The following is a 26,055-nucleotide window of genomic DNA, read 5'->3' on the forward strand; positions in this document are numbered from 1 at the left end:
TCACATAAAAGGAGGCAGTTGAGATGAGCCTGGAAGAGACATTTGGAGGTTGACAGGTAGAGATGGTGGAAGGTCCATCCCTTATAATGGAGGGCTAGAGTGAGAAAGGTTCAAGGACAAGAGTAGGATGAGTTCACGGAGGAGCCGTCCAATGCCTGGAAGGTGGGGTTTTGGGGGGCAAGTGCCAGTGCTAGACTGGGGGGCTGGAGCTATACTGTAGAGCGACTTAAGGGACATTCACAGAATGATGTTCTTTTTTTTTTTTAATTTAATTAACATGTGTAGGATATGGCTAGCACTTTAGTATTTACAAACAGAAGTTTGCATTTGTCTCATTTGAGCTTCACCACAGCTCCGTACAAGAGGCATAATGTATCTCCCATTTTACAGATTAAGAAACTGATTCACAGAAGGGGCAAGATTTGCCCAAGGTTGCTGATATGTGAAGCCAGGATTTTGATCCCTTAATCTATGCTTTGAAAAAATTAAGCTTTTTATTGAAGCATAGTACATACACAGGAAAAAACCGCACATTGTTAAGTGTATGACTTGAAAAATTTTCACAAGTGAACATATCCATGTCATAACCACCCAGATCAGAATATATAACATTACCAGAATTATAGAAGCCTCCTCTTGTCCTCTCCTAGCCATCACTCCCCTACTCCCACCGTCCTAACGTCCACCACCATCGACTTGATTTACCTGTTTCTGAGCTGCATGTCAGTGGAAACACACGCTATATACTCTTTTGTGACTGGCTTCTTTTGTTCAACATGATGTTGAGGTTTTTTTCCTTTAGTTATACGTAGCAACAGTTCATCCTTCCACATTTGTGTAAAGGATTCCATTATGTGTATATGCCATAATTTATCGATTCTGCTATAATAGATGGATATTTGGATGGTTTCCATTCTTTACCATTCTTAATATGCTGCAGTGAATGCTTTTACACATATCTGTGGATGCATGTGTGTATGAATTTCTGTTAGGCATGTTTATAGAAGTGGAATCATTGGGATACTGGGTATGCACATGTCCAGTATTAACAGCAACTGGCAGACAATTTTCCAAAGAGATTGTACCCATGTACATTCCTGCCATCAGTATGTGAGAATTCCTTGCTCTCACATCCTTGCCAACACTTAGAATTGTCAGTCTTATAAATTTTAGCCATTCTGTGGTGGTTGCAGCTTCTCATTATACCTTTCCTTGAAGACTAATAAGGCTGAATAGATTTTTATGCTTTTTGGCCATTTGGATATCTCTGTTGTGAAGTATTGGTTCAAGGTTCTTGCCTGTTTTTCTATTATTTTGCCTATGTGCAGGAGTTTTTTAATATATTCTGAATGTGAGTCCTTCATCAGATGTATGTATTTTAATTATTTTCTCCCACTCTGTAGCTAACATATTCATTTGTGTATGGTATCTTTTGATGAACAAGTTAATAAATCAAAAAAGATTTATCAATCTTTTCCATTATAGTTAATGCATTTTGTGTCTAAGAACATTTTCTCTATTCCAAGGACATGGAGATATCGCCTATGTTTTTTTACAATCCATCTGGGATTGATTTTTGCAAGTGGTGTGATGTAGGAGTAAAAATATAATTATTTTCTATATGGATAGCCAGCTTATCCAGCACCATTTATTGAAAGATTGAAAAGTGACATCTTTATCATAAACTAGATGAAAGCACATGTATGGGTCATTTCTGGTACTCTGTATTCTGTCCCATTGGTAAATTTGTCTGTCCTTTCACGATACCCCAAAGTCTTACTTACTATAGCTTTATAATAATTCTTGGTACCTGTTAGCAGAAGTCCAAAGCTTTTATATGTCTTCCTCAAAATTTCCATATAAATTTTAAAATCAGCTGGTCAATTTCTACCAAAAAAAACAAAAAACAAAAAACAAAAAACTGTTGAGATTTTATTAGGTTTGAATTGAATCCCCAAATCAACTTAAGGAAGTTTGACAGCTTTCCAATATTGCATTTTCCAATCCTTGCACATGGTGTAGTCCTCCTCCTATGTTTTTTGTATTTCCATTGCAGAGATCTTGCTCATATTTCTTAGATTTATTTCCTAAGTTTTTCATCTTTATGATGCTATTATAACATCATTTATTCATCATTATAATTTCTAATTCTTTGTTTTTGGTATAGAGAAGTACAATTGATTTTTGTATATAACTTTTTTTCCCTAGGTACCTTGTTAAATTCACTCATTAAATCAACTAGTCAAACTTTATTGCAGTGGTGAAGACGTCCAGCACAAGGCTGAATAGCAGGAGTGATGGCAAACATCTTTGTCTTCTCCCTTTTAAAAAAAATTCTGGGAAATCCTTTCAATATGTACTACTGAGTATGATATTTGCTCTAGATTTTTTGGTGATATTCTTCATCAGATTGAAGAAGTTCTCTGCTCCTCTTAGTTTGCAAAGATGGCTGCAGAACGGTGGAGGGTTTGGATCAGGGAGAGAGAATGGAAGCAGGGAGAACAGCCAGGTGTACTGATGGCCGATGGGAGCAGTGTGGCTATCGACGACCGAATGCACGTCCTGGGTTCTTTCTTTCATCTGTGGTTCTTATTAGATACTTCTCATCTCCTAAGACTTTCAAAAGAAAAAATAACACCTAAAGCTCCCAGGGTTCTCTTTCCAAGAGTTTTCCAGTGTTCTTTGTGAATTTCATAGATGTTTTGTGACAAAGACCTTGTGGTGAAATTCATTCAGGAAGTCTATTTTCAATGTCACCTCTTCCAGTCACAGTGCACATCAGCATATTAACGGCTCTGAGAATCCTACTGTGAAAGTAGCTGTTGAATTAAATTAATTAATTAACCCTCCTGTCTCCACATGCCCACAACACCAAAAATGAGGTTCAGAGGAATTTCATAGATCCTCTCTTTGGACATGAGGCCTGATGGCATTTTTAGAAAGCTCCCCATAGGATTCTGATGAGTAGCCAAGGTTGGGCACAAAACTTACAAGTTTTGATAGGAAGAACGTGGGGAGAAAGGATTATGGAATTTAATGATTCTCATATGCAACAAAATTTGTTGTATGTCAGTGTGTTGATGTCCCTGGGTTTATAACCGTAGATTCCTCCATAGATTCAAAATCTACTGAGAAATAGACCTAGGCATTAAATGAAGATGGAAATACCACCTTTATTGCTGGTAAAGCTAGACTGGAGGAAGCTCTCTGGATCGGTTTCCAGTCTGATTTTCGAACACTTCACTCTGAATCAGGTAGACTCACCCACCCAGCGGCAGGGAGAAGCAGCCCTGCCTCAGGGACTTATTTTGCTTGGCAGTAGGAGCAGAGAGTAGAGTACAAATGCTCTGTGGGCAGGTAGACCCAGAAGGTAAGGCCACAGGGGAATAGGAGGCTGGAACCTTAACTCCACCCAAGAGAAAAAATGTGAACCATCAGATGCCATAATCTTACCATCCCACCAAGAGAAAATCAAGAAAAATATGGGAGAAGGAGGGTTCAGGGAGTGAATAAAAGCAGGGAGCCTAATAAGGATGGGAGTTTGGAGACTTTGTCTGTGCTGGGATTGAGGAAAAGGGTGCTGGTTGTTCCAATTGTTGGGAAGATGCCTGTAGTCTGTTTTTGGCTTGGAGGCTGATTCAAAAGGACCTTGTTTCCTTGGTGTTTGGGAGATCAGAGCTCTGATTACCCTGGATATGAAGGGGATGGAATAGGAAAAAAATGAGCCATTTTTTTCAGGGGCCCAGGCAAGAGAAAGCTTTGGGCTGCAGACATCTGGCAGCCCTCCCTGTGCTGGGTCATTGACCTGACCAGTCACTCTTTGCTTCTCTATTTTCCTTGCTCTCTAACCAGGGGTCATGAATAATGTGCTGATGCTTAGTTTTAGAGGAGGAGGAGCAAGAGCAGATGGAGGCCAGTGGCCATAGCCTGAAGGAGGAGCCCCAAAACTTGGACAATGGCAGCAGTTGTGGACACTGTTGGGGTGCCGCAGGGTGGGTGAGAAGCATGCAAGGAAAAAGCCTCCATTTTCCCAGGGCAACACCCTCCTACCACCTTGCCTTGGAACATTTGGCAAAAATCTCTGAGGGATTGTCAGAGGCTGGCTAAACTGGGCTGGCTCTGCATGGTGTGGCTTCTAATTATTCTTGACATGGAAACCATAGGAGGAGGGGTTAGTAAATTAGCATGCTTGGGTGATTCTTGCAGGTGAAATGTCAAGGTTCCCAACAATAGTTGGTGACATTTGAATCTCGTGATGATGGTTGATGGGGCTGGAGTGTACAAAATGAGGACCTAAAAGAGAAGCAGCCACTTAGCATCTCAGTGAGACAGGAGACTACAAATCACAGCAAGCAAGAACAAACTGGTTCCCCGGAGGCTGGGAGTAAGTGCTGCATCTGTTCAGGCCATTAGCATTGCCTGGGATGTTTTGGACCCAGTAGAGAACTGCTTCTTTTCTCTTGACCTGAAATATTCCAACTTTGGGCTGATCCAAAGCGTAAGAAGAAGAGGCAGTCAACTCTGTGGGCGAACTGCAGGGAGTGGGAGTGGAGTGGAGGTTGGGTTATAAAGTCCAACGTGCTAAAAAATACGTACCAACTGTTCTGAATTTCCTAAATTTCATTGCTCCTTTTGGTTAAGAAATTATCTTTTAAACTTCACTTTTCAAAATATAAACCTTTGCTCTGAGAAGGCAACTCTGATGATTAGTTAACGCAGGGGTCTGCAGCCTGGCTCCACATTAGAATCATGTAGGGAGCTCTAAAAATTGCAGAGTTCATCACTCACCAACATAATCAGCATTTCTGGGATGGGATCTGGACATGATGCCTGGGGCATTTTTAGAAAGCTTCCTCATATAATTCTGACGGGTAGCCAAGGATGGGAACAAAACTTACAAGTTTTGATAGGAGGAGCATGGAGAGAAAGGAAGAAAAATTTCAGAGCCTTGACAAAGTGGGGTGTCACTTGAATTTATATTTTAGCAATCTTTTATCAACTTGCATTACAGCTGTTTATATATTTAAAGGTTTGCCTTTAATGAATATATCCCAGTGTTGAAATTAAGATGAATACATAGATCTGATATTCCCACAAAGTATTTCCTAAGCCAGCAAAGCTCTTTGGATAACCTTAGAATGGTGGTAATATTTGGAATGGATTTTTTTTTCAAGATAGATTTAATAACATGCAAATTAATTCTTTTGATAAAGGCTTTTTATTAAAGATAAAATCAAATATGATTTAATTTTTTGAAGTTTGTGAGAGTTTTCGTAAAAATAAATTTTGCATATCAGACCATTATTTTCCCTACTGGGTGTTATGGGTTAGGTTTGGGTGGTAGGGTGCACAGGTGACCTCTGTCTTGTAGTCTTTGTAGGTGGGGATGAAAGCAGCAGAGGCCAGTAGCAGTCACACCATTGACGGAATTAACTTACTGTTTGGCCCCTTGGTCTGAGTTTCTTCTAATCTGCCTTGAAGGTAGAGAAGGTGATTCAGTGATTCCAGAAGGGAAATCTGGTGGCATGAGTGGGACACTGGCTGGGAGCCATTATCTTACCCTGGCTTCACTGAGCCACAGATGCAACATTAAATTAGCTATTTGTAGAACTCTTAGCAGTTTAGCATGAGGGCTAAATGAGGGCTTATGTACTATACCCCAGTGAGGGAAGGGGTTAACCTTATTGCCGCTTCCCACAGAAGAGGAAGCTGAAGCTCAGAGAAGTCACGTGGCCAGCCCCAGTGACTTAGTTTTGAAAGTGGTCGAGATGAGGCCCCAATTCCAGTTGTCCGGCTCCTCCTTCCACGGTCCAGGCTGGCTGCCTCCCTGGCATCTCAGGGCCCGTGTTTCCATATGGAACGATGCTACCTTGAACAGATGTGCTGCAGCAAGTCTAATGTGTGCCTTGTTTAACGTTCTTATTGTTTGGATACAGATATCGGACTCATGGTAGCTTTCACCCTGAGGAGACCAGGCTGGTATGCAGGCTTCCGGGTGTTTCTTGACTTCTCCTGGGGTGGCCCTGGGAGGAGAGGCAACAGGTCCTAAACCAGAGAGCCCCACCTTTCCTATGAAATGGGAGGGTACCCATGCTGGAATTCTTAGCAAACTGAAGAGGGGTGTGTGTGCTGTCTGCTGCCTGGGAGACTTACCAGGTCAGTCTTCCTGACTTACTGGTAGACCCCAATCTGCTGGTTGGAAGCCTCTGACCACCTCTCATTTGTAAATTGAGGATAATAATAGCATTTACCTCTTGTTTGTTGTAAGGATCCTAAGAGATAATACATGTAAAACAGTGTTACGGCACATAGTAAGTGCTCTATAGATGAGTAAAACTATTTAAACTCACTCAGCAGATTATCATAGCACATTTCCTTGTCATCAGCAGTGTAATAATTTGTAGTATGCTTTACACTTTATAAGCATTACTCCATATTTTAGCCTCCCTCTGTGAATTGGTAAGAAATTTCCTTGCATCACAAGTGAAGAACCTGCTCATCTAAGTTAAGTGCCCAGTCCCAAAGTGGGTCCCCTGAGCTGAGTCTTGTGTTGCCAGTTCCCTTTCTGCTGCCCAGTTTGCCCATGGCCTGGTCATTCTGAGCCAGTGAGCAGTGACCATGTCACAAGGCTGTGGGGGAGAAATGGATTTTTATCAAGAAATCTTTTCATCCTGGTGGCATGCTGGGAGTGCCCTTGAGGACTGACTCATGGTTCCAGGCAAACAAACTTGTGTGCTCACAAAACAAACCTCCACCCACCCAAGAGGGCTGAGCTGATGATAACGCCTTAGGGCATTACTGGAAAGTTTCTTTGGCTTACTCTGTTGGAGGGTCTGAGCTATGCCCAGACCAGGCCTTCTGAGCACTGACTCTGCCTGGATCAAATAAATCCGAATCCCTGAAGATGGGACCTGGACATCAGTCCTTTTAAAACCTCCGTAGGTGACTCTAATGGGCAGACAGGGTCCAGATCTCTGGAGTTTCAGAGGGGCAGGAGTGCCTCTGTCTAAGAGGAGGGGCATGTCTCTCCCATTCCCTGCCCATGGCAGAAACTTCGGGCCTGACCCAGCCTCAGTCACCAGCTTCCTGATAGGTGATTCGGAATGTTCAGGCCCTCCACAGTGAGGATGCCAGCTTCCTGAAGAGAGTTACGTCTCTCTGGAAGATTCTATCATTATTAGTAGCAACTCCTGTTTGTGGATGGAAGTAGCTCAGCCTTTTCACATAGCCGTTGAGGCACCTGCAGAGCCCATTCCTGCAACATCAGATTCTGCCTCTGTGAAGTGTTCGTGGTGGTGAGTCCTTGGGGGCCACAGATGCTGATGCAGGGCTTGGAAGGTGCCATGATTTCTCTGCTTGGTTCCTTTGAAAATGGGATAGCAAGAGCTTTTGCTGAAAGTGACTTTTTAGAAATTTTGGAGAAGAGGAATCCCATTTGTGTGTCCCAGAGCTTCCTGGGAGACTTAGAATGATGTTCCTATCATAGGCTGATGGTGAATCCAAAGGGAATAAATGCCACCTCTGAGTAGGACCGGGTAACTTATATAGCACTTTCCATTTACCAGACATTGTCTCAGGTGCTTGGCTTATTTTATTTCATTTTATTTTCACAACAACCCTGTAAAGTAGGTATTTTATTATGATTTCAAATATATACATGGGGAAACTGAGGCTTGGTGAGAGACCGTGACTTGCCCAAGGAGTTATGAGTCTGATCTGTGCCTGCATGGTGCCATGTACTGTATCTCAGGGACTGGAGGACCCCTGAGGTCCCCTAGGCCAGCCCCCTTCCCATGCTTTTCAACTCTACAGCATCCTTTAATAGTGGTCTTTGGGCCTCTGCTTGCACACCTCCAGGAACAGGGAACTCATCACCTCCCAACATAGCCCATACCACTGCTCACACAGCATCGTATAAGGAGGCCCCTCAATTCCTCATTTGGATCAAGGCAGGACATAAGCAGAATAAATAAACAAATAAGTAAATAAATGAGTGAATGAATTGAGTGGACATCTGTCTCCCAGTAGCTTCCGCCCAATGATCCTAGTCCTATCTATTAGAATAATAACAAGAATGACTAACATTTATTGAGCAATTACTATGTGCCAGGTACCATGCTGAATACTTTGCATATATCATCTCAATTTATCTTTCCAGCAAGTGTATGGTATTATTCTCATTTTACAGATGAGGATGCTGAGGTTTAAAGAGGTTAAGTAACTTGGTCCAGCAGAGTGCCTGGTCTTATCCACTGCACTCCACCACCTCATAAGGCCTAAATATAAAGCAAAATAGAAACCTTCAGTTCTGCTGCTGTTCACTGAAAAGGCTTCAAGTCTTTGTTGCTCCCTCTTCCCTTCTCCAAAAACACACTTCCTTACCTGACTCTGATTCCTCAACTGGGCCTTTGAACCACGTCCATCTATCCTTCCATGCAGAATCTTCTGCCCCTCCACTCCAGAAAGGGGCTTCCTCAGGAGGCTGGCAGAGTGCTGGGGAATGCTGGAGCATCAGTTAGAGATAGCAGATGGGGGCCTTTGTCTGTGATGAGAGGGAGGCTCAGAGTGGCTTCCTACTCATGGCCAATGCTGAGAGCAATATTAATAGTTGACATTTGAGTGCATACCATGCATCAGCTGAGCTGTGTGCTTGCACACAACCTTAAGTCCCAGGGCTTCCTGACCTTGGAAATGGTTCTGATGAGGTCTTGCCCTCTGCTTAGGGGAACTGGTAGACCCAAGACTGCCCACTGGTTGCATCCTGGGCTCTGAGATCAGACAGCCCTGGGTCCCTGCAATTGCTCTGCTTCCCAGGAGCTGTGTGACCTTAGAAACGTTACCTACTCCCTCTGGGCCTTGGTTTGTCATCTGTAAGATGGGCATGAAAGGGGTGCTGGGATGATTAATTGATGTCACTCCTGTTGTGTGCTGGCACAGTGCCTGGCACAGGGGCCTGAAGAGAAAGGTCAAAGCTACTGTCGCTAGGATTCATGTCACACCTCATTTAAGGGTGGTTCCACGAGGACCTCATGGCTTCTGTTCAAGTTGGGTTTTCCTGGTTTCCACAAAAGTTGAGCTGTCTGGAGAGCTTGCCAGATCTTCTAGCACTTGTCTTTTGACCCCCGTCCTGGGTGGATGGGGAGGCTGCATTTGTAAGAGCTTACTTTCTCCTGCTGTGGCTGAAGAGTCACCATCACTCTGTTTGGTTTTTCTTTTTTCTTTCAGAAAGGGGATGTTTGGGTTGAAGCTGAAGAAGAAGAAGAAGAAAGCAGAGAAGGGGTTAATCCTAGCCAACAAGGCTGCGCAAGGTGAGCTTTCCTGGGAGCCGCCTCTACCCTGGGCCTGAGGAAGTGGGTCCACCCTCAGCAGAGCGGACCCTCCTTACCCGAGAGGGAGTGAGGCAGGAAATGTGCTGCCTGCAGGGTCCTCAGATGCTGGACAGGTGGGGCCCGAAGCCAACCACCCAAGGGCTCCTGGTCATCGGGGCCAAACTGGGGTGGGGTAGGGCCTGCCAGGCAGTGGAAGGGGCCAATGAGGAAGCAGTGATGGGAGGCAAGCTCCAGTTTTGGCTCTGATTTTCTCTGAGGCTCTGAGTCTCAATTGCCCCCTCTATCAAATGGGCATGACTTGGGCTGCTGCACTGACCACACACAGCGGGGTGAGGAAGATAAGTGACACCTTGAAAACAAAAATGAGGATAGCAGCTACCACTTGATGCTGTATGGATGTTACCTCACCTGACTCTCTCCACAGGCTTCCCGGGTTGGTATTATCATCTCAGTTTTTTCCAATGAGGTTTCTGGGGCACAGAGAGATTAAATAAAATGTGGAAAGAACAGGTGCATAAGTCAAAGGGGCCAGTACAGAATGAAAACGTGGGGTCTCTTATTCAAAAATTATTAAGAATTTCAAGATGGGGACAGCAGAGTGTGAAACCAAGCAAGGAGCCCTTCTGAGTGCGCGACCTGTGCAACTGCACAAGGCAAGCACCCGTGAAGCCGGCCCTGAGTGGGAGGCACAGAGCCAGGAGGCAGTAGAGTCGGAATGTAAATCCAGGCTGCCTGACACGCCATCCTGAGAACGGATGACTTCCTCCTCCAAATGACAGAGGCCCCCGGGTGGCAGCGGGACCATGCAGGGCAGGCCAGGCTGGGCATCGGGCCGACACTTGGTGTGTATTGACTCAAAAGGATCAGGTGTTCTTAAGTGGGCAAGTCTAGGGGTGGGACCCTGGAGACTTCTCCTGCTGGTTGGCCCTGACTACAACCAGTTCAGGGTTGGCTTTCTGGACTGTTCACTGAAACCGAAATGGTGAAGGGGTCTGCTTTATTTCTACCCCCCATTTGCTTGGGGAAGCCTCCTTCACTGCCCTCCTCTGTGGGTGTCCTAATGCCACACCTTGCCCTCAGGTGAAATCTATTCTTACAGTAGAAAACTTTAGAAACTCATGCATACTAAGATGCTGATAACTAATAACGATTAAGAATGGGAAGGGAGGGGCATTACCATTTTAGTGTGGACAAGGCTTAAAGCTATACAGGAGAGTGGTCTGTTCAGCCAAAAATTAGGGAGTGGGTGGAAAAGTCTTTGGGGTCCTTCCTTGTGTCTTTGAAATTCTGGCACAGTGGGATGCTGGGTTGAGTAAGGCACAGTCCCTTTCCTTAAAGACCGTATGGAAAATAATACTTATGCCCTATTGAATAAGTCCCTGCTGCTTTCTACTTGATATACTGTATATCATTTGCAACTCTGAAATGTAGATTCTATTGCCCCCATTTTACAACAGAGGTTCAGAGAGGGTGAGCGACTTGCTCAAAGCCACACAGCTAATAAGTGGAGAACCTGGCTCCTGAGCCCATGTTGGTCTTACCCCAGAGCCTTGACTGGCTGCCCCCACCCACCCACTGGGCTGCCTCTAGTTAAGGAGTAGAGAATGAGCTGGTGGAGATTTAGGACAACCTGTCAACCACAGTCTTCTTCAGAGGGGCTGGCTCTTGTGGCTCATTCTAATTTGAGTCTTCAGCCCACAAAGCAAACAGGGCAAGGAGAAAACAGGCCCCTCCTAGAATATAAATAGCACCCACCCAGCTGGCCAGGGGTGGGCCGTCTTGGAGAGCGACAGGACGAAATCAATAGAACAGAAAACACTTCACTTTTTCCTTCTTGGTCTGGCCTAAGAGGTTAGGGCTTTTCTGGGTGGAGTATCTGAAGAGTCTCAGAGTCTCTGTCTGGCTCATTTATCTGTGTATTTTGAGTCATGATTGCTATGTCTTAATTTCTTAAACTTCCAACTACCCTCAATTCATCCATTTATTATTTACCCAACAAATAGTTACTGGGCGCATCCCATGATCATTCAGTCACCCGTTTATTCATTTACTCAACAAATACTGGTGAATTGTTTGTTAAGTGTTGGGCCCTGTACTAGGTTCTGGGAATATACAGGCAGATATTGGATCATCTAGAGGGAAGACAGCTCTGGCAGGACTCTCCCGTCCGCCCCTCCTGATCTAGTCTCCACCCTTCTCCACGTTCTGGCCGGGGAGGCTGACCTGTGGGGACGGCGCGGCCCAGGCTCCTTGCCCTCTGGTGTCCTGGGGTGCCCTGGCGGGCGGCCACCTGCTGGGAGGAGCAGAGTGAGGTCAGGCTCTGGGTGCTTGTGCTCCTCAACGGGAAGCTGCAGGTCCTAGTGGGGAGGCCAACGCCACACGACTTCCGGGTTCTGGTAACTGCTCTCCTCATTTTGGGGGGGGTCCAAGAGTGGTAACAGCTTGACTATTGCTAGCCCTAGATAACTGCGCTGTCTGTTGAGGTTTTCCTACACCCACACCTTTGTGAAAATGAACCCTCTTCAAATCACCCTGTTGTGAATGTGCCTTCTGTTATCTCTGGGGCCCTGACTGGGGTGATTTCCAAACATGCACTTACAAGCTGAGAAAGGTGCTGCAGAGAAAATCACCTGCTGAAATGGAGGCTGTTGGGGGTTTCTTTTAGTGGAGTCTGATAGGGGTTCTCTGAGGAGGTTCCATTTAAGCTAAAACTTAAAGCAGGAGATAGAGCCAAGCAGGGGCTGGGCAGGGGGAGGGCATCTCGGGCAAAGGGATGCCTGTGAAGCAAAATTCCAGGCAGGAGGGTGCTTGTCCATCAGCAGGAATGGAGGGAGCCCTGTGGGGCAGAGTGAGGAGGGTCGGGGAGAGAGACGGGGGCCTGGGGCAGGGCACTGGAGTCCTGTGTGGACTTCAGATTTATTCCAAGCATGTCGGACAGTTATTGAAGGCTTTTCTTTTTAATGCAATTTTATTGAGATGTATTCACATAACCTACATCCAAAGTGTACAATCAATTGTTCACAGTATCATCAAATAGTTGTGCATTCATCCCCACAATCAATTTTTGAACATTTTCATTACTCCAAAAAAAAGAATAAAAATAAAAATAAAAGTGAAAAAGAACACCCCAAATATTCCTTGCCCCTCCTAGACCCCTATTATTCATTTACTTTTTATCCCCATTTTTCTACTGATCTATCCATATACTGGATAAAGGGAGTGTGAACCAGAAGGTTTTCACAATCACATTTCACACCATATAAGCTATTTAGTTATATATTCATCTTCAAGAATCCAGACTGCTGTATTGCACTTCAACAGTTTCAGGTATTTCCTTCTAGCTATTCTAGTACACTAAAAACTAAAAAGGATATGTATATAATGCATAAGTGTAACCTCCAGAATGACCTCCATTTAAAATCTATTGAAGGGTTTTAAGAGAGAAGGGATATGCTCCAGTTTGCATTTTTAAAAAGGTCACCCTGGATGCTGTGTGGTGAGTGGATTGGAGAGAACACAGAAGGCATTTGAAGAATGAATGAATGAATGAATGAATGCTATCAAAGAGGCTGTAGCTGGCTGCCTTTCTGACTCCGGCTCTGTCTCACCCTCCCCTAGAGGGAGGGGTCCGTGTTCTGTTCACCCCTCTGTCCTTCGCATCCAACCGAGCACAGCCTTTGGCATCTAGAGATAGCTAATAACGCTTGTCCTTGAGCCCTCGTATCAAGTACAGGAGAAAGGCTTCACTTTGTCTTGCTGCTTCATGGAGCGCAGCTAGGGTGCTGGTGTTCCTTCTGTGCCTCTGTAGTGCGGAGCTTTTGTCTTTTGTTTCCTGAATGAGCAAATTGTAAAAACGGAGTTGAGTTCATCCTGTCCTCATTTTTGTGAGCTCCTGGGACACGAGGAGCTGTGTTAACCTGCCTTATGATTGGGTACAGTTTTGCATGGTTCTCTAAGTAAAATCAGAGAACCACAGCTGGGAGGTACCTTAGGGATTATTAAATCAATGGGTTTACGAGGTGAGTCCATGGAGCCCCGGGGTTCTGAGAAAGGGCCTCTGAGGTGCCTGAAGAAGCTGGCATTGGGCCCCGCGGGAGACTCCTGCTGCCTGTCCCAGCCCATGACAAGCAGGCTTGCTATAAATAGACCTGTGTCACATATTGAGGCTCGGTATGACATTACATTTGTAAGAGGGCGCTGTTGCTTTAAAAAAAATTGAAAACTACTTTTATCATCCAGTTCTTTCATTTTATAGGTGAGGAAAACAATGCCAGGGAATTGGCATTGAGCCCTCTTCCCCCTCCCCCATCCCACCCCCACCCACCCCACGTGCTTGGCAGGCACTGTGCAGGGGTCTTTAGAGATTTTGTTTCATTTAATTTTCATAACAACTCTGTGGGGTGGATAACATTGGCCTTGTTTTATAGATGAAGAAAACAGGGCTGAGAGAAATTAAGTAACTTGCCCCTAATTGCAGAGCTAGAAAGTGGCAGAGCTGGGATTTGAACCCCAATTTTTTTGGATTCACTTCATTGAACTACCCTGTGGAAGTCTCTTAGTGTATTAGAAAGTTGCATCCACTGTTTAGTTTTTGCCAGAAACATGGTGGGGAACGACCCTTAAGCTTTGCTGCACATCAGAATCACCTGTGGGAATTCAAAATATCTTGATATCCGGGCAACATCCAAGATCCATTCAATCAGATTCCCTGGCAGAAGAGGGAGAGGAGTGATGGTGGTGGCAAAGAATATGTTTACTATCCATTCATTTAAGTTTTCTAAGCCCTTGCTACTCAAAAGAGGTCCTCAGACCATTAGAAATAGCATCATCTGGGAGCTTGTTGTTAGAAATAAGAATCTGGGACCCCATCCCAGACCTGATGAATTAGAATCTGCATTTTAACAGGATCTCCCAGCAATTCCTATGCACATTAGATTTTGCTGATGAGGCTCAGAGAGTAACTTACTTGTTTAAAGTTCCAGTTCTAGTAAGTTGCAGGGTCATGACTTGAAAGCCTGTCCTTAAATTCATAATCAAATTTTCTTTCCACAATACCATGCATATAAATCTGCACTATCTCTTATTTTGAAAACAGATATATGATTATTATTTTTATTAAATTAAAGTATGTATCTGGCTTTTCTCTCAATAAGATATTAAGGTTTACACTTTTCTGTGCTGTGCCTTTTATGGTGCTGGCAGTGTAGGGACTCACCGTGTTTCATATTTAACAGGATTTCCTTCATTTGTTTGCTTCTCTAGAAGGACAAGAAGAAGCAGAAGCCCCACAGGAGGGGTCTTCCCACCATGAAGGACCGGGAGGCAATTTGGTTTCTGATGATGCTTCTACCACTCCTGTGCCCTCAGCTCCTCTGAAGAGAAGGTACAGTGTTGGATGCAGGCAGTCAACAAACATTCACTGAGCATCCTGGGTGCAGGGCCCCTGCAGGCACTGGGAGAACAGAGGAGAATAAGACCTAGTCACTGTCCTCTAGGAGCCGAAGGTCAAAGGCAGGAAGTTGGAGTTCTGCGTCGGCTCAGTTTTCTCTATGGCAAAGCTGGCCTCTTGGAACTGGCCAACCTTCAGCAGGCTGGGTCCAATCTCTATCAGCTTCTGGTCTTAAATACCTTGAGTTAAGGTCCTCATGTCCCTTATAGTTCAGGATTGACAGCAGCAGCAGAAGAAAAATTCGGGAGCTTCCCCTTACTGACTCTTTAAAAAGTTTTAGCAAGCTGCTAATGGCTATAGATTTGTGTTTGTCCCAGATGAGAAGGTGGTTCTTCTACTACTCAATAAGATATCCAAACAAACTGGCCCTCTGCATGAGATTTGCTCTATCGGTTAGCTATTGATGTGTAACGATTCATCCCAAAATGAAAGGACTTAATAGAATAAGCATTTATTATTGCTCACGAATCTACAGACCAGTTTGATAATTTTGTGGCTCTTGGCTAGTTGCAGATTCATCATTCATGTGTCTTTCATCAGCTATGAGTCAGATTGGCAGCTCTGCTGATTTTATTTTGGGGTCGACTGGTTGTAGGCTGATCCAGGATTGCTTCAGGCTCCCTTCCACATGGTCTCAGATCCTCCAGCATGTTGGCCCAAGTTTGTTCCAATGGAGGTGAAGGCAGGGTTCCAAGAGGGAGAGTGGAATACACAGGGCCTCTGTAGGTCTAGTCTTGGAACCAGCAAAAGTCATTCCTGTGGCATTCTATTGGCTGACAGATGTCATAAGGCCAGTCCCTGTCAGAGTGGAAGGCGACTACAAGGTTAACAGTGCATAGATCATGCATACAGAGCAGCCACTAATTGGGGTTATCACTGCTATCAGTCTACCATGTTTGTTTATGTCAATGTTTTACCCATGATGATCCATCATGCCCTTCCCTCCTTTTCCCACCTAGAGTTGTTACTAATAAAGCAAATTAATGCTTTCTTATGTGGCTGGTCCTGAGCTGTTGTTACTGGGCTGTGACAGGCTGGCAATGTATGTATGTATGGGGCAGAGGGGGAGTGGAAGATAGGTAGAAGTCCTGCAAGGCTGCAGCCCAGAGGGTGATATTTGAAAGAAGACATGAAACTCATGCACATACCACGGTTCTTCCTGCGCTGTGCCTTGGTAACCACGCCTCTGGCCCCAGAAGGAGGATTTAAATTATTTTTTAATATCCTTCAATGCATCCCTTGCCATTTACTTCACAACGATAACAGCCTCAAATGGAGGAAGGCAGGAGAAAGAGAAGTCAGGAATACTCGTAGTACATTCTCCATCAATAGAAATTCTATCCACCCACCAACGCTCCACTCAGATCCAACCTTTGCAGTGAAGTCTTTGTTGTTTACCCCAGCCCTCAGGTATTCTCTCTCCTCTGAATTCCTAGCACATCTTTTTCCTATGGCATGTTTTATACCTACACACTCTTTCTCTCTTTATATACCTTGGTCCTCTCTCCCCTGGATAGATTATTAGCTCTGCAAGGGCCAAGACCATGTCTATCCACCATTGTTTTTGTACTAACTGATACTAGCACAGGATTTTAACATAGCAAATGAACAATATGAATTTTACTGATTTTACTGATGAACATATTAAATGATATCTACCCTCTCCTACATGCAGTATCTCTTTTAATCCTTAGACCAACTCTATATTAGAAATTAATTCCAATTTCAGATGAGGAAAATAAGGCTAAAGAAACTTCCCAAAGTCATATGACTTGGCAGAGCAAATATTCTAACACAGAACAGTCTGACTCCAAAGATCTTGAGATTTTTTTTTACCACTTTACTCTATTCTCTGCTGGACTCGATTATAATCAGCAGAAATAGAATGAAGTCAAATGCCAGACAGCATTGTTAGAAGCCCAGAGAACAAAATTCAGCAGGAACTCAAGCTCAGTTCATTTCCCAACATTGCTGCATCTCTGACAACGGGGATTCTTCATCTCTTTACACTATTATCCAATTTCTAACTGCCCAGGTGTTGCACATCTGGTTTCGATGACCTGTGACAGTCCAGATAAATGAAATCCCCTGGAGATGGCATCTTAAATGCTCCTTCCAATTTTCTCCTTTGCCAATTCTTTCAAAAGCAATCGTGAAACTCAGAATTGTCATACCCACTAGAAATGGCAAAGTGGTCTTGTAGTAGGATCAGACAGGAGATTGGGGGATCCTTATTTAGACCCAGTTCTGCCGCGGAATTGCTGAGCCATCACAGTATATCCTCCTGTAAAATAAAAAATAAGTGTTACTGATAATCATATTCATACTAAGAGCTATAATTTATTCTTGAGTCAAACCTTCACATGCATTGCATGCATTTGATTCTAGCATCCTCTAATGTGGTTGGTGCCACACATTAACTCCATTTTTTAGGATGGGGAAACTGAGGCATTGAGAGGTCCAGTCGCTTGTCCATTTATACTTGGCTCCTCCAGAAGTGCAGACAGAACACATGATATGATATAAATGCCAGCACTTAGAGATATTTGGGAAAATATTATCAAGGCTAATTGGGATCTAAAGTATGATCGTATTTGATGAAACAAATATGTTAAACTTTCTTCTAATAGATCAAAACTGGTGACTAAGATCCTTGATGGGGAGGTCAAATCCCAAAATTATCAAGTAAGTAATCGACTCTGCCTGCCCCAGCCTCCCCCAGTGCTTCTTGTGTGAATGGGTGTGGCTTTCAGGATGGCATCCTCTCTGATTTGTGTTGCAGATTGCCATCAACATCACCGAGGCCCGCCAGCTGGTGGGCGAGAACATTGACCCAGTCGTGGTCATTGAGATCGGGGATGAGAAGAAGCAAAGCACAGTGAAGGAAGGAACCAACAGCCCGTTTTACAATGAAGTAAGTCACGGGGATCACCAACATCCTCCACGGCAACACCCTATTCACTGTCATTCTCCAGTTCTCTTCAGCCAAATAGAAAAACTGCTCCCCTTACCACTGCTTCCCAATCGCCCATCTGATCCTATAGCACTCTCTCTGAGCCTCCTTACAAACACAGCCCCGTAAAGTTTAACTGAAAGATAACGGAAAGGCGAGGCAAGGAATTCCTCCTGATTTTAATTTTTTTTTACAAAACCCCAGTAGTTCCATTATCTGATTTCTCGTAAGCCCATCTTCATCCTTTATGAATTTGGGTCCTATCTTAAAAAAATGGTTAGATTTAAGACACACATTCTTCTTTGTGGCAGAAACATCGGAAAGTTAATTATGAATTTTGAAATTGGGAGACTGGGTTGGAAAATAAAACATTAGTATTTTTTCTAAACTTTGTAGCAATTAGAAAGAAAAACATCAAAGAGAGACACAAAGCTTCCAAATATTAATCACACTGAACTCTCTTTAATGAAAATAATATTGCATGGTAAAAGCAAACACAAACAGTAAAAGATACCATGTGTATAAAGGGCCACATAATGAAAACTCTGTCTCCCTCCTAGCTCTGGTTCCCTAATCCTTTCTCGCCTTCCCTGGTGGTTGTGTATCCTTCCAGAGAATACAAATAAAAAATGGTAGCATTTTATACACATTGTTCTGCACTTGGCTCTTTTCACAGAACAATGTATTTTGGAGATCAATTCTTACCAGAACATACTGTTCAATCTCATTTTTCCCCTAACGCTGGAGAGTCTTTCATTGGAATAATGTACCATAATTTCCCAGTCAGTCCCTCATTGATAGATACTAAAATTTTTCCAGTCTTTTGCAACTATGTAGAATAGTATTGTATGGTATAACTGGGGCAGAGGGTATGCACATTTAAAGTTCTGATTAATTGCCCTCCAAAGAAGTGACAGATTATACTCCAACTAACAGTGCACAAAAGTGCTATCTCCCTATAGGCATTGGACACTGTGGATTACCAACAATGCAATATCTCTTAATCATTTTCCTAATGGGGAGCGATAATTAGAAAGGAAGGCAGGGAGAGCACGGATAATGAAATCAACAGAAAATGTCCAAATCCCATTTGTACTGTTGACTCCTTTCCTCTTTATCACTCCTGCCTCGAAGCCTTTTACCCAGAGTAAAAGATGACAGTTTTTTCCCTCCTACTCTTCTCCCACCCCTAAAAATCTTTTAGCGTCGAGAAGGACCAAATGAGATAACGTGTGTGTAAATGCTTTGAAACTGGAAAGCCCTACAGATTTGTTAATTACTATAATTAGTATTTATGCACACAAGTCCTGAATCTAAATGATACTAAATTGGGCCCAAATGAAATCGGGAGGAAAGCAAGTAAAAACATAGAAGTTGAACTAAAAAACCTTCGTTACGGCTTTTAGATCTATCATGCCCAAAGGCCATTACATTTTGAAGGCACCAGTTAGGAGGGGCTTTTAAAGAACTATTTCCCATTAAAAAAATGGGGGTGGGGGATGTCCAGAGCTCTAGGGAACCTGTGTGAGGCCAATGTATAGAAACACATGAAACTCAGCAGAGAGCAATCAATATGAAACACTGGAACAAATTTATCAGACCAAAGGAACCTGTAACATCTGATACATTCTGCCTTATCAGAGAATGCAGAATTTCACATACAGTAAGTGAATTTTCGTCATCAAAGAAATTTTGAACATACAAACTCTTAAAAAGCTTGAACATATATAATGAAAAATTTCCTAAAATGTGATACATATTTTTCTATTTTCTTAAAGAGAAGACACTGAACATAGTGTAATCTTTCCTTGATATCTAAGGACCACCAGTTTTGAAGATCTCTTATTGCAGTGTAGATATCTTTCAGTTTCTACAGTTTGGTTTTTCTGTCTTGCCATTTGAAAGCAGGCTGTTAGTGGCGACTGAATCTCCCCTTCCAATTATCTTTAAACCCGGCCCTAGCCTTGTATCATTCCTCCACCGTGCAGCTCAAAGATGAAACAAACATCCAGGTGACAGCTTCCCAAGTCCTCTTACACTAGCCCCCATCAGCCCTCAGAATACACAACCCACAACAAAACACCATTCCCATTCTTTCTTCCTGACAGGGGCTACCTCCAACTACAGGGGCAGGAGGCCTCTTGAGTAGCTGGAGCACAGATGTGCAACCCAGTCCTGGTCAAGGGGAACCCAGGGGAAACCTGCTAGGGAGTTTCTGGGGAAAAGCCTTCCAGCCTCACATTTGGGAAGAGCTGGACTTAAAGGAGAGGTGGTGTAACAGCTACTACCTGAACCCCTGTGTGGCAACTTTACGGGAACAGATGTTTGGTCCCAAGTCCAGCAATAACTAGCTAGACGAACCTAGGCACGGCTTTTTAAATTCTTTGGTCTTCATCTTCTCATCTGTAAAATACAGGGACTGGTCTAGATAGTTTCTTCAACTCTAAAATTTAAGGAGTTTCTCAATATTTGTAACCTTCCATGTCTGTAAGTTCTTTTCAGTTTCTCCCTGGTCAGTCTTGGGAATTTCACGGGATGTTTGAAACTGAAAAATAGTTCACTCCATATTAAAAGCATACTGAGATACCATTTTCACCAATTACTATAGGCCAAAAATTAAAAGGAGTGGCAATTTGAAGGGTTGGCAAAGCTATGAAGAAATGTCTATTTTCAAATGCTGCCCATGGGAATGTAAAATGGTTTAGCCCCTTTGGAAAGAAGTTTCATAATATCTATTAAAAATTTCCATGCACATAACCCACGACCCGACAAATCCACTTCTCATATCCATTTTAGGTGACTACTCACACATATCCAAGGATATGGATGGTGACGTATTTTTTTTATGTGAAAAAAATTGAAAACAATCTAAATGACGGGATGGTCAATCAGTTCATGCCATTGGGTGCTATGTAGCAGTTGGTAAGAAAGAGACAGATCCAAATTCACTCCAGGAATCGGGTACTTCCATGCAAAGCTGGAGTTGGTGCTCAGAATAAACTTTATGTTTTACAGTACTTCGTCTTTGACTTCCTTGGGCCCCAAGTGCATCTTTTTGACAAGATCATTAAAATCTCAGTAAGTAAACCATTGGAGGGGTGGGGAAAGGTGGGAGGGAGCCAGGATAGCTCAGCAAGCATGGGGGAGAACAGACTCAGAAGGGTGGGTGTGGGTTGGTGAGTTTGAAATCAACAGGGTAGAACTTGAAATAGTGAGTATGGAGGAGTTCGGGAAAGAAAACCATCTCAAGAAAAATCTATGCTTCTTGTAAGCTACTATGGACCTATTATGAATTGAATTGTGAATCCTAATGTGTGGATGTGAAACATGCTTTCAAATGACATCATAATGGATTGCCACTTTCAGGTGGTTTCCTTCCTTTTGTCAAGTGAATGTTAGTGGTTCTCCCTTGGGATGATGGGCACACTAATGGTATTTAATCACATCCCTTTCCCTTCCTACTTGGTAATAAGTAGAGAAATAGAAACAGGAAATAAATAGAGAATAGAAACAAGAAGGAACCAGATATATCAGCCCGATCAATGGTAAAGCTGGACGGTAGTGTAATTTGGAGTGAGCAGTGATAGGAGGTGATCACTGGGCTTGTTAATAATCACCTCTGACTGTAGACTTAGGACCTGCCTGGGGGGTTGGATCTGCTGGGTAGACCCGTCCTCAGCCCTGCCAGGGGAATTGCTGCCCCGCTCAGAGAAAGTCTGGAGAGTGGAGACAGAGCGAGCGTCTGGGACTAGCCAGAGGCCTCGTCCAGTTTGCCACTTCATAGAGGACAGGGATGGGAAGAGAAAATGCCCATGTTGAGATTATACTAGCCCAAAATTAGCGAGAAGGACAGGCCAAGTGGGATTACACCAACTTCACACCTGTCAGTAAAGGGACAGAGACCAGTGGACGACACATCTCCTCTAACTACCAGTCCGATTAATCACTGCTTCTCCCATGGAGAGGGGTGTCAGAGTGTGCATGCCTGAAAGCGAGGGGTGGGGACTGTAGAGGGGTAAGCGTTCTCCTCCAAACAGTTCCGAAAGGGCAGAATTCCTACTTTATGTGCCAATGCAAGATGTGTAGAGAATAAACCTTTTCCTCAACAGAAACACCACCTTTAATCTGAACTATGAAGATGGCAAAACTCGTCTTAGAGCCTCCCTTGCCTGTCTATCACCCATTCACTCTCAGTGATTAACTCACTTTAACCATCAACAAGGTCCTGTATTAAAGCTTTGCTAATAGTGGGTTATGATATTACCCCTCCCAGGGGCGCTTGAAGTATGTAACTCTTGAAGAATGAAGCAAAACATCCAGAGCAAAACATTCTTAATGTTTGAATTTCAAAGATGGTGACAGGTGGTGCAGAAGACATTTTGGGATGGGGGCATTGCCCAGGACACAGGCAGCTGCCTGTCTGAAAGGCTGGCTTCAGAGCGGGCCCCATGGATTGCAGATGAACAGTTAGCAACCAGTCAAGGGTCCTGACTGTCTGTGGGGCACGTGGGTTTGCAGACAGAGGATCAAAGCTGGAGTTTCCTATCTCTGTTCCTCTAACTTGGAAGAAGATGATACTCTGGTGTCCCTAAATGACCTTTAGGGCCAGGGACCAGAGATTTTAAAGGGAAGTTTCCTGCTGGTTGTTGAACTGAAAGTCGACATGCCCAGAATAAATTCGATGTGGGAGAAGAAGGGGAAAGTACTGTAAGCAGATGCTTTGGGGGCAGCCAGGCTGTAGCAGACCCTGGTGGTGCCAAAGAACATCTTCCCTTGGCAGCAGTCCAATGCATGCGGGACCCCAGCCCTCTAGGCAAGATGCCCCTGGAGTCCCTGGGACCTAATGCTTGACCACACCAGGGTTGCCTGGATCTCAACCCCTGGGCGCATGACTTGAGGAGGCCTCCTGTGTTATTTAAAGGTTCGTTTGGGGCTCTTGCATCCCGTCTTGCCCACAGGGATCTAGATGCCTGCAATCCTAGGGGAGAGCTTGAGACAGGCTTTGATTCTTGCTCAAACCTTTGGGAAGCCTCATTGGCAATTGCAAGCAGGCAGTTTGGAGTGAGCTATGTGTGTGGCCTTAGTAGCTCCTCTACTTGATCCAGGCTGTCTTTACTTCCCCTTGGGTCTATAACACCCTTGGGAAGTGTTTGGGCAAGGGAGAGTGTGGAAAGGGAAATGGGAAGAGCTGTCTTTTCTCGAAGCCAGTTGAATTGATTGTATCTTACTGCCTCTGCCAAAAAGAGCTGTTTGGAAGCCACAAAAGTCTTCCATTCATCCATCATTCAATCATTCATTCATAATTCACTGAATATTTATTGAACACCTATTATGAACAAGGTCCTGTGGTAGGCAAAAGACAGTAGGAAACTGTCCTTGATTCAAGAAACTCATGGAATTTTACAGTTAGAAGGAAGTTCAGAGGTCATCTGTGTCCTACTGCAGAAATCCACCACCTTGGGGTTCTTGGGGCACTCCTTGATTATATCCAGTGATGGGGAGCTCACTGCCTCTAGGAAAGCCCATTCCATTGCTAGAAAGTTTTAATTGTTATAAAATGTCCTTATATCGAACTCAAATCTGTCTTCCTATAATTTGGAAACCACTCAGGGAACCTGCTCCCTCTTCTGCATGGGGGCATATCCACGATTTGAAGACACTTAAATTATCACACACCCCAGTTTTCTCTTCTCTGGGTTAAAGGTTAAACTACTTGTAATTTCTGGACCCAGCACCAGCTCTGCCACCTTCCATTAGGCCTTCCTCATCTTGACAATATTAGCATCGAATGTGCTGCCAGAGCCAAACCATGCATTCCGCTGACTTCTGACCAGACAGAGTATGAACAATGACTACCTCCCCTGTTCTGAATATTGCATGTGTCCAAAACTTCTCAAGGCAATATGTGATGAGTTCTCCAAGGCAGGTTTGAGCACAGTGCTATGGGGATTCAAGGCAATAACGGATCCCTTCCAACTGCAGGGGATCAGGGAGGGCTGCTTGGAGGAGGTGACATTTGCTCTGGGCATTGAAGGATGGGAAGAGTTTCAACAGACAGAGATGGGCATCGAAGGGTGGGCTGCACTAGGGTTCATTTTGGTTAAAGAAAACTTTCAGGCAGTGAGAGTTGCCTCTCAACAGAGAAAAAACCTGCTGTGAGGAGGAGGTACAGGTGAGATACTTCAGGCAGCCTTTTACAACTCTGAGGTTTGATGACCAAACTTCATGGTGCTCCAGATGAGGCTCAAGGCCTAGTATCCTCTCTGCAGTACCCATTTCACAGACTCAACCTCAAAGATACATCTCGTGGGACTCACGGCTCCATCTCTCCTCAGGTGTTTCACCACAAGCTGATAGGAAGCATTCTGATCGGCTCTTTCAAAGTAGACCTGGGCACTGTGTACAGCCAACCTGGTGAGAAAGCATTGCCTCCCAATCTCTCTCACTCTTTTCTGGTTTACAGCACTCGGGGGTCATCTCATGCATTCACTCATTCATCCATTTACCCATTCATTCAGTAACATTCAGCACCAATTAGACAAAGTTCAATGACACATGGTTCTTACCCTCAAAAGTTTACAGTCTAATGATAAAACTATTTTATGTGTCCAGACTTCTGAGCAGTTTGTTTTTTTTTCCCCACAAATTCTGTATCATTTGTGCTGTAAGACAGGATGTGCAGGGCAGGCAGTAGAGCGTAGAAGTCAAGAAGATAGACTCTGGAGCCTGACTGCGTGGGTTCAGATGCCACTCTGCTGTTTCCTAGCTGTGCAGCCTTGGATAAATGGCTTAACTTCCCTATGCTTTGGCTTCAGGGATAAAGTAGTTTCTGCTTCATAGTGTTGCTGGAGGATTAAATAAAGTAATAAATATACATAAAGTGCCTAATATAGAACCAGCACATAATAATAACTAAGGGATGCCATGTAAGCATTTGTTATAATAATTATTATTGTCCATGGTATATAGGAAACTGAAAAACAGAGAGGTTGGTCATTTGTCCAAGGTCAAGAGCTAATAAGTAACAGCAGCAGCACCAAACATAGATCTTCTCTTGAAAAGGCCCTTTTCTTCAACAGTGATTCCCAGCTCACAGGACGTGGATGGTGGTCATCCCTGAGCACAGGGGCCCCAGTTATCACTGAGGGAAAGAGCAGGGCCACCACCCACAGGAAAGGAGCGGTGGCTTCTCAGCTCCCTCTCCCACTTGCTGTCATCTGGAAACGTGAACCCTGCATTGCCAGACCATCCTTTTTTTTTCTTAGGTCATCTGGAAGCCTAGATTTTGTAAAAACTTTTGAAATTTGATGCACGTTGTAGGTCAAGCAAAAATATCCATGAGCCATATTTATGGCCTGGGGGCAAATTTTGCATTTCTTCCACACTCCCTTAGTATCTCCCTGTCTGGTCCAAGCTGGAATCCTGTCTAGGTGATTGCCAGCAGTTTGAAGGCATCTCAAAGACTTAAGGGATTTGGAAAAGTCATGGAGAACTGAGCAGGGGGCCAAAGGAAAAGAGGGCAGAAGGAGAGGGAGGCAGCCTGGGATTTGGAAATAACTGAGGAGAGCTATTGCCTTGGACAGGAGGAGTAGAAGGGAAGGTGGGAGCCTTGGGATGTGGGGGGGAGTTGGGGTGGAGCTGCCGGGCCCATCTGTGCAGGCTGCCTGAGCTGCCAGGACTCTCTTACAGGCCATCAGTTCTGTGACAAGTGGGCCCTGCTCACAGACCCTGCTGACATCAGGACTGGCACCAAGGGGTACCTGAAGTGTGACATCAGCGTGACTGGGAAAGGCGACGTCTTAAAGACCAACCCCAAAACCTCTGACGCTGAGGAGCAGATAGAAAAGTGAGACAGGTCCTTCCAGGGCCGCACAAGAGGAATGATGTGTCTCAACTTTAATGTCTTTCCCTTCTCTCCACTCCACCCCTTTCCTTACGGGCACCCAGAATTGCCAAGTCCATGACGTTCCACCCGGGCTTCTGCTCCATCAGAGGCACCGAGGTGTGTCTCGTCACAGGCCGGTGTGAAGATGAAGATGTGTCTCATCTGCTGGAGAACAGCTGCTAGGATATGAATAGTCTGTCATCCTACAATCACCCACCGTAGAGAAGCTATTCCTGAGCTTAGCTGATTTTTCTTAGAGGGAATTATAATTTCAAGAGTGACTTGTGTAGTGGGAAATCTTAAATGTACTTCTTTTCAGGCACGGTGTGGGAGAGAGCGTTCATTCTATTACTCCAGGAGAATGAGTTTGCAATCTCTCCATTTAGACCCTTTGCAGTCATTTACACTAGGAGGGAAACTAGTTCCAGGGGTGAATCCT

The 26,055-nt window shown here is 44.3% G+C and overlaps 1 protein-coding gene across 2 annotated transcripts in view; it reads left to right on the top strand.

The window, feature by feature from the left end:
* Positions 1 to 26,055, top strand: part of FER1L6 (fer-1 like family member 6) — a 156,113-nt gene that overhangs the window by 26,449 nt on the left and 103,609 nt on the right. For both annotated transcript variants that reach the window (XM_037803393.1, XM_037803394.1), the window contains exons 2-8: positions 9,226 to 9,308; positions 14,592 to 14,712; positions 17,409 to 17,463; positions 17,561 to 17,692; positions 20,747 to 20,809; positions 24,067 to 24,145; positions 25,421 to 25,577. In XM_037803393.1, coding sequence (XP_037659321.1) covers positions 9,226 to 9,308; positions 14,592 to 14,712; positions 17,409 to 17,463; positions 17,561 to 17,692; positions 20,747 to 20,809; positions 24,067 to 24,145; positions 25,421 to 25,577 — 690 coding nt within the window. The remainder of the gene's footprint in view (positions 1 to 9,225; positions 9,309 to 14,591; positions 14,713 to 17,408; positions 17,464 to 17,560; positions 17,693 to 20,746; positions 20,810 to 24,066; positions 24,146 to 25,420; positions 25,578 to 26,055) is intronic.

The sequence above is a fragment of the Choloepus didactylus genome, chromosome 14 (assembly GCF_015220235.1).
Source record: "Choloepus didactylus isolate mChoDid1 chromosome 14, mChoDid1.pri, whole genome shotgun sequence".
In the NCBI taxonomy this organism is placed as follows: Eukaryota; Metazoa; Chordata; class Mammalia; order Pilosa; family Megalonychidae; genus Choloepus; species Choloepus didactylus.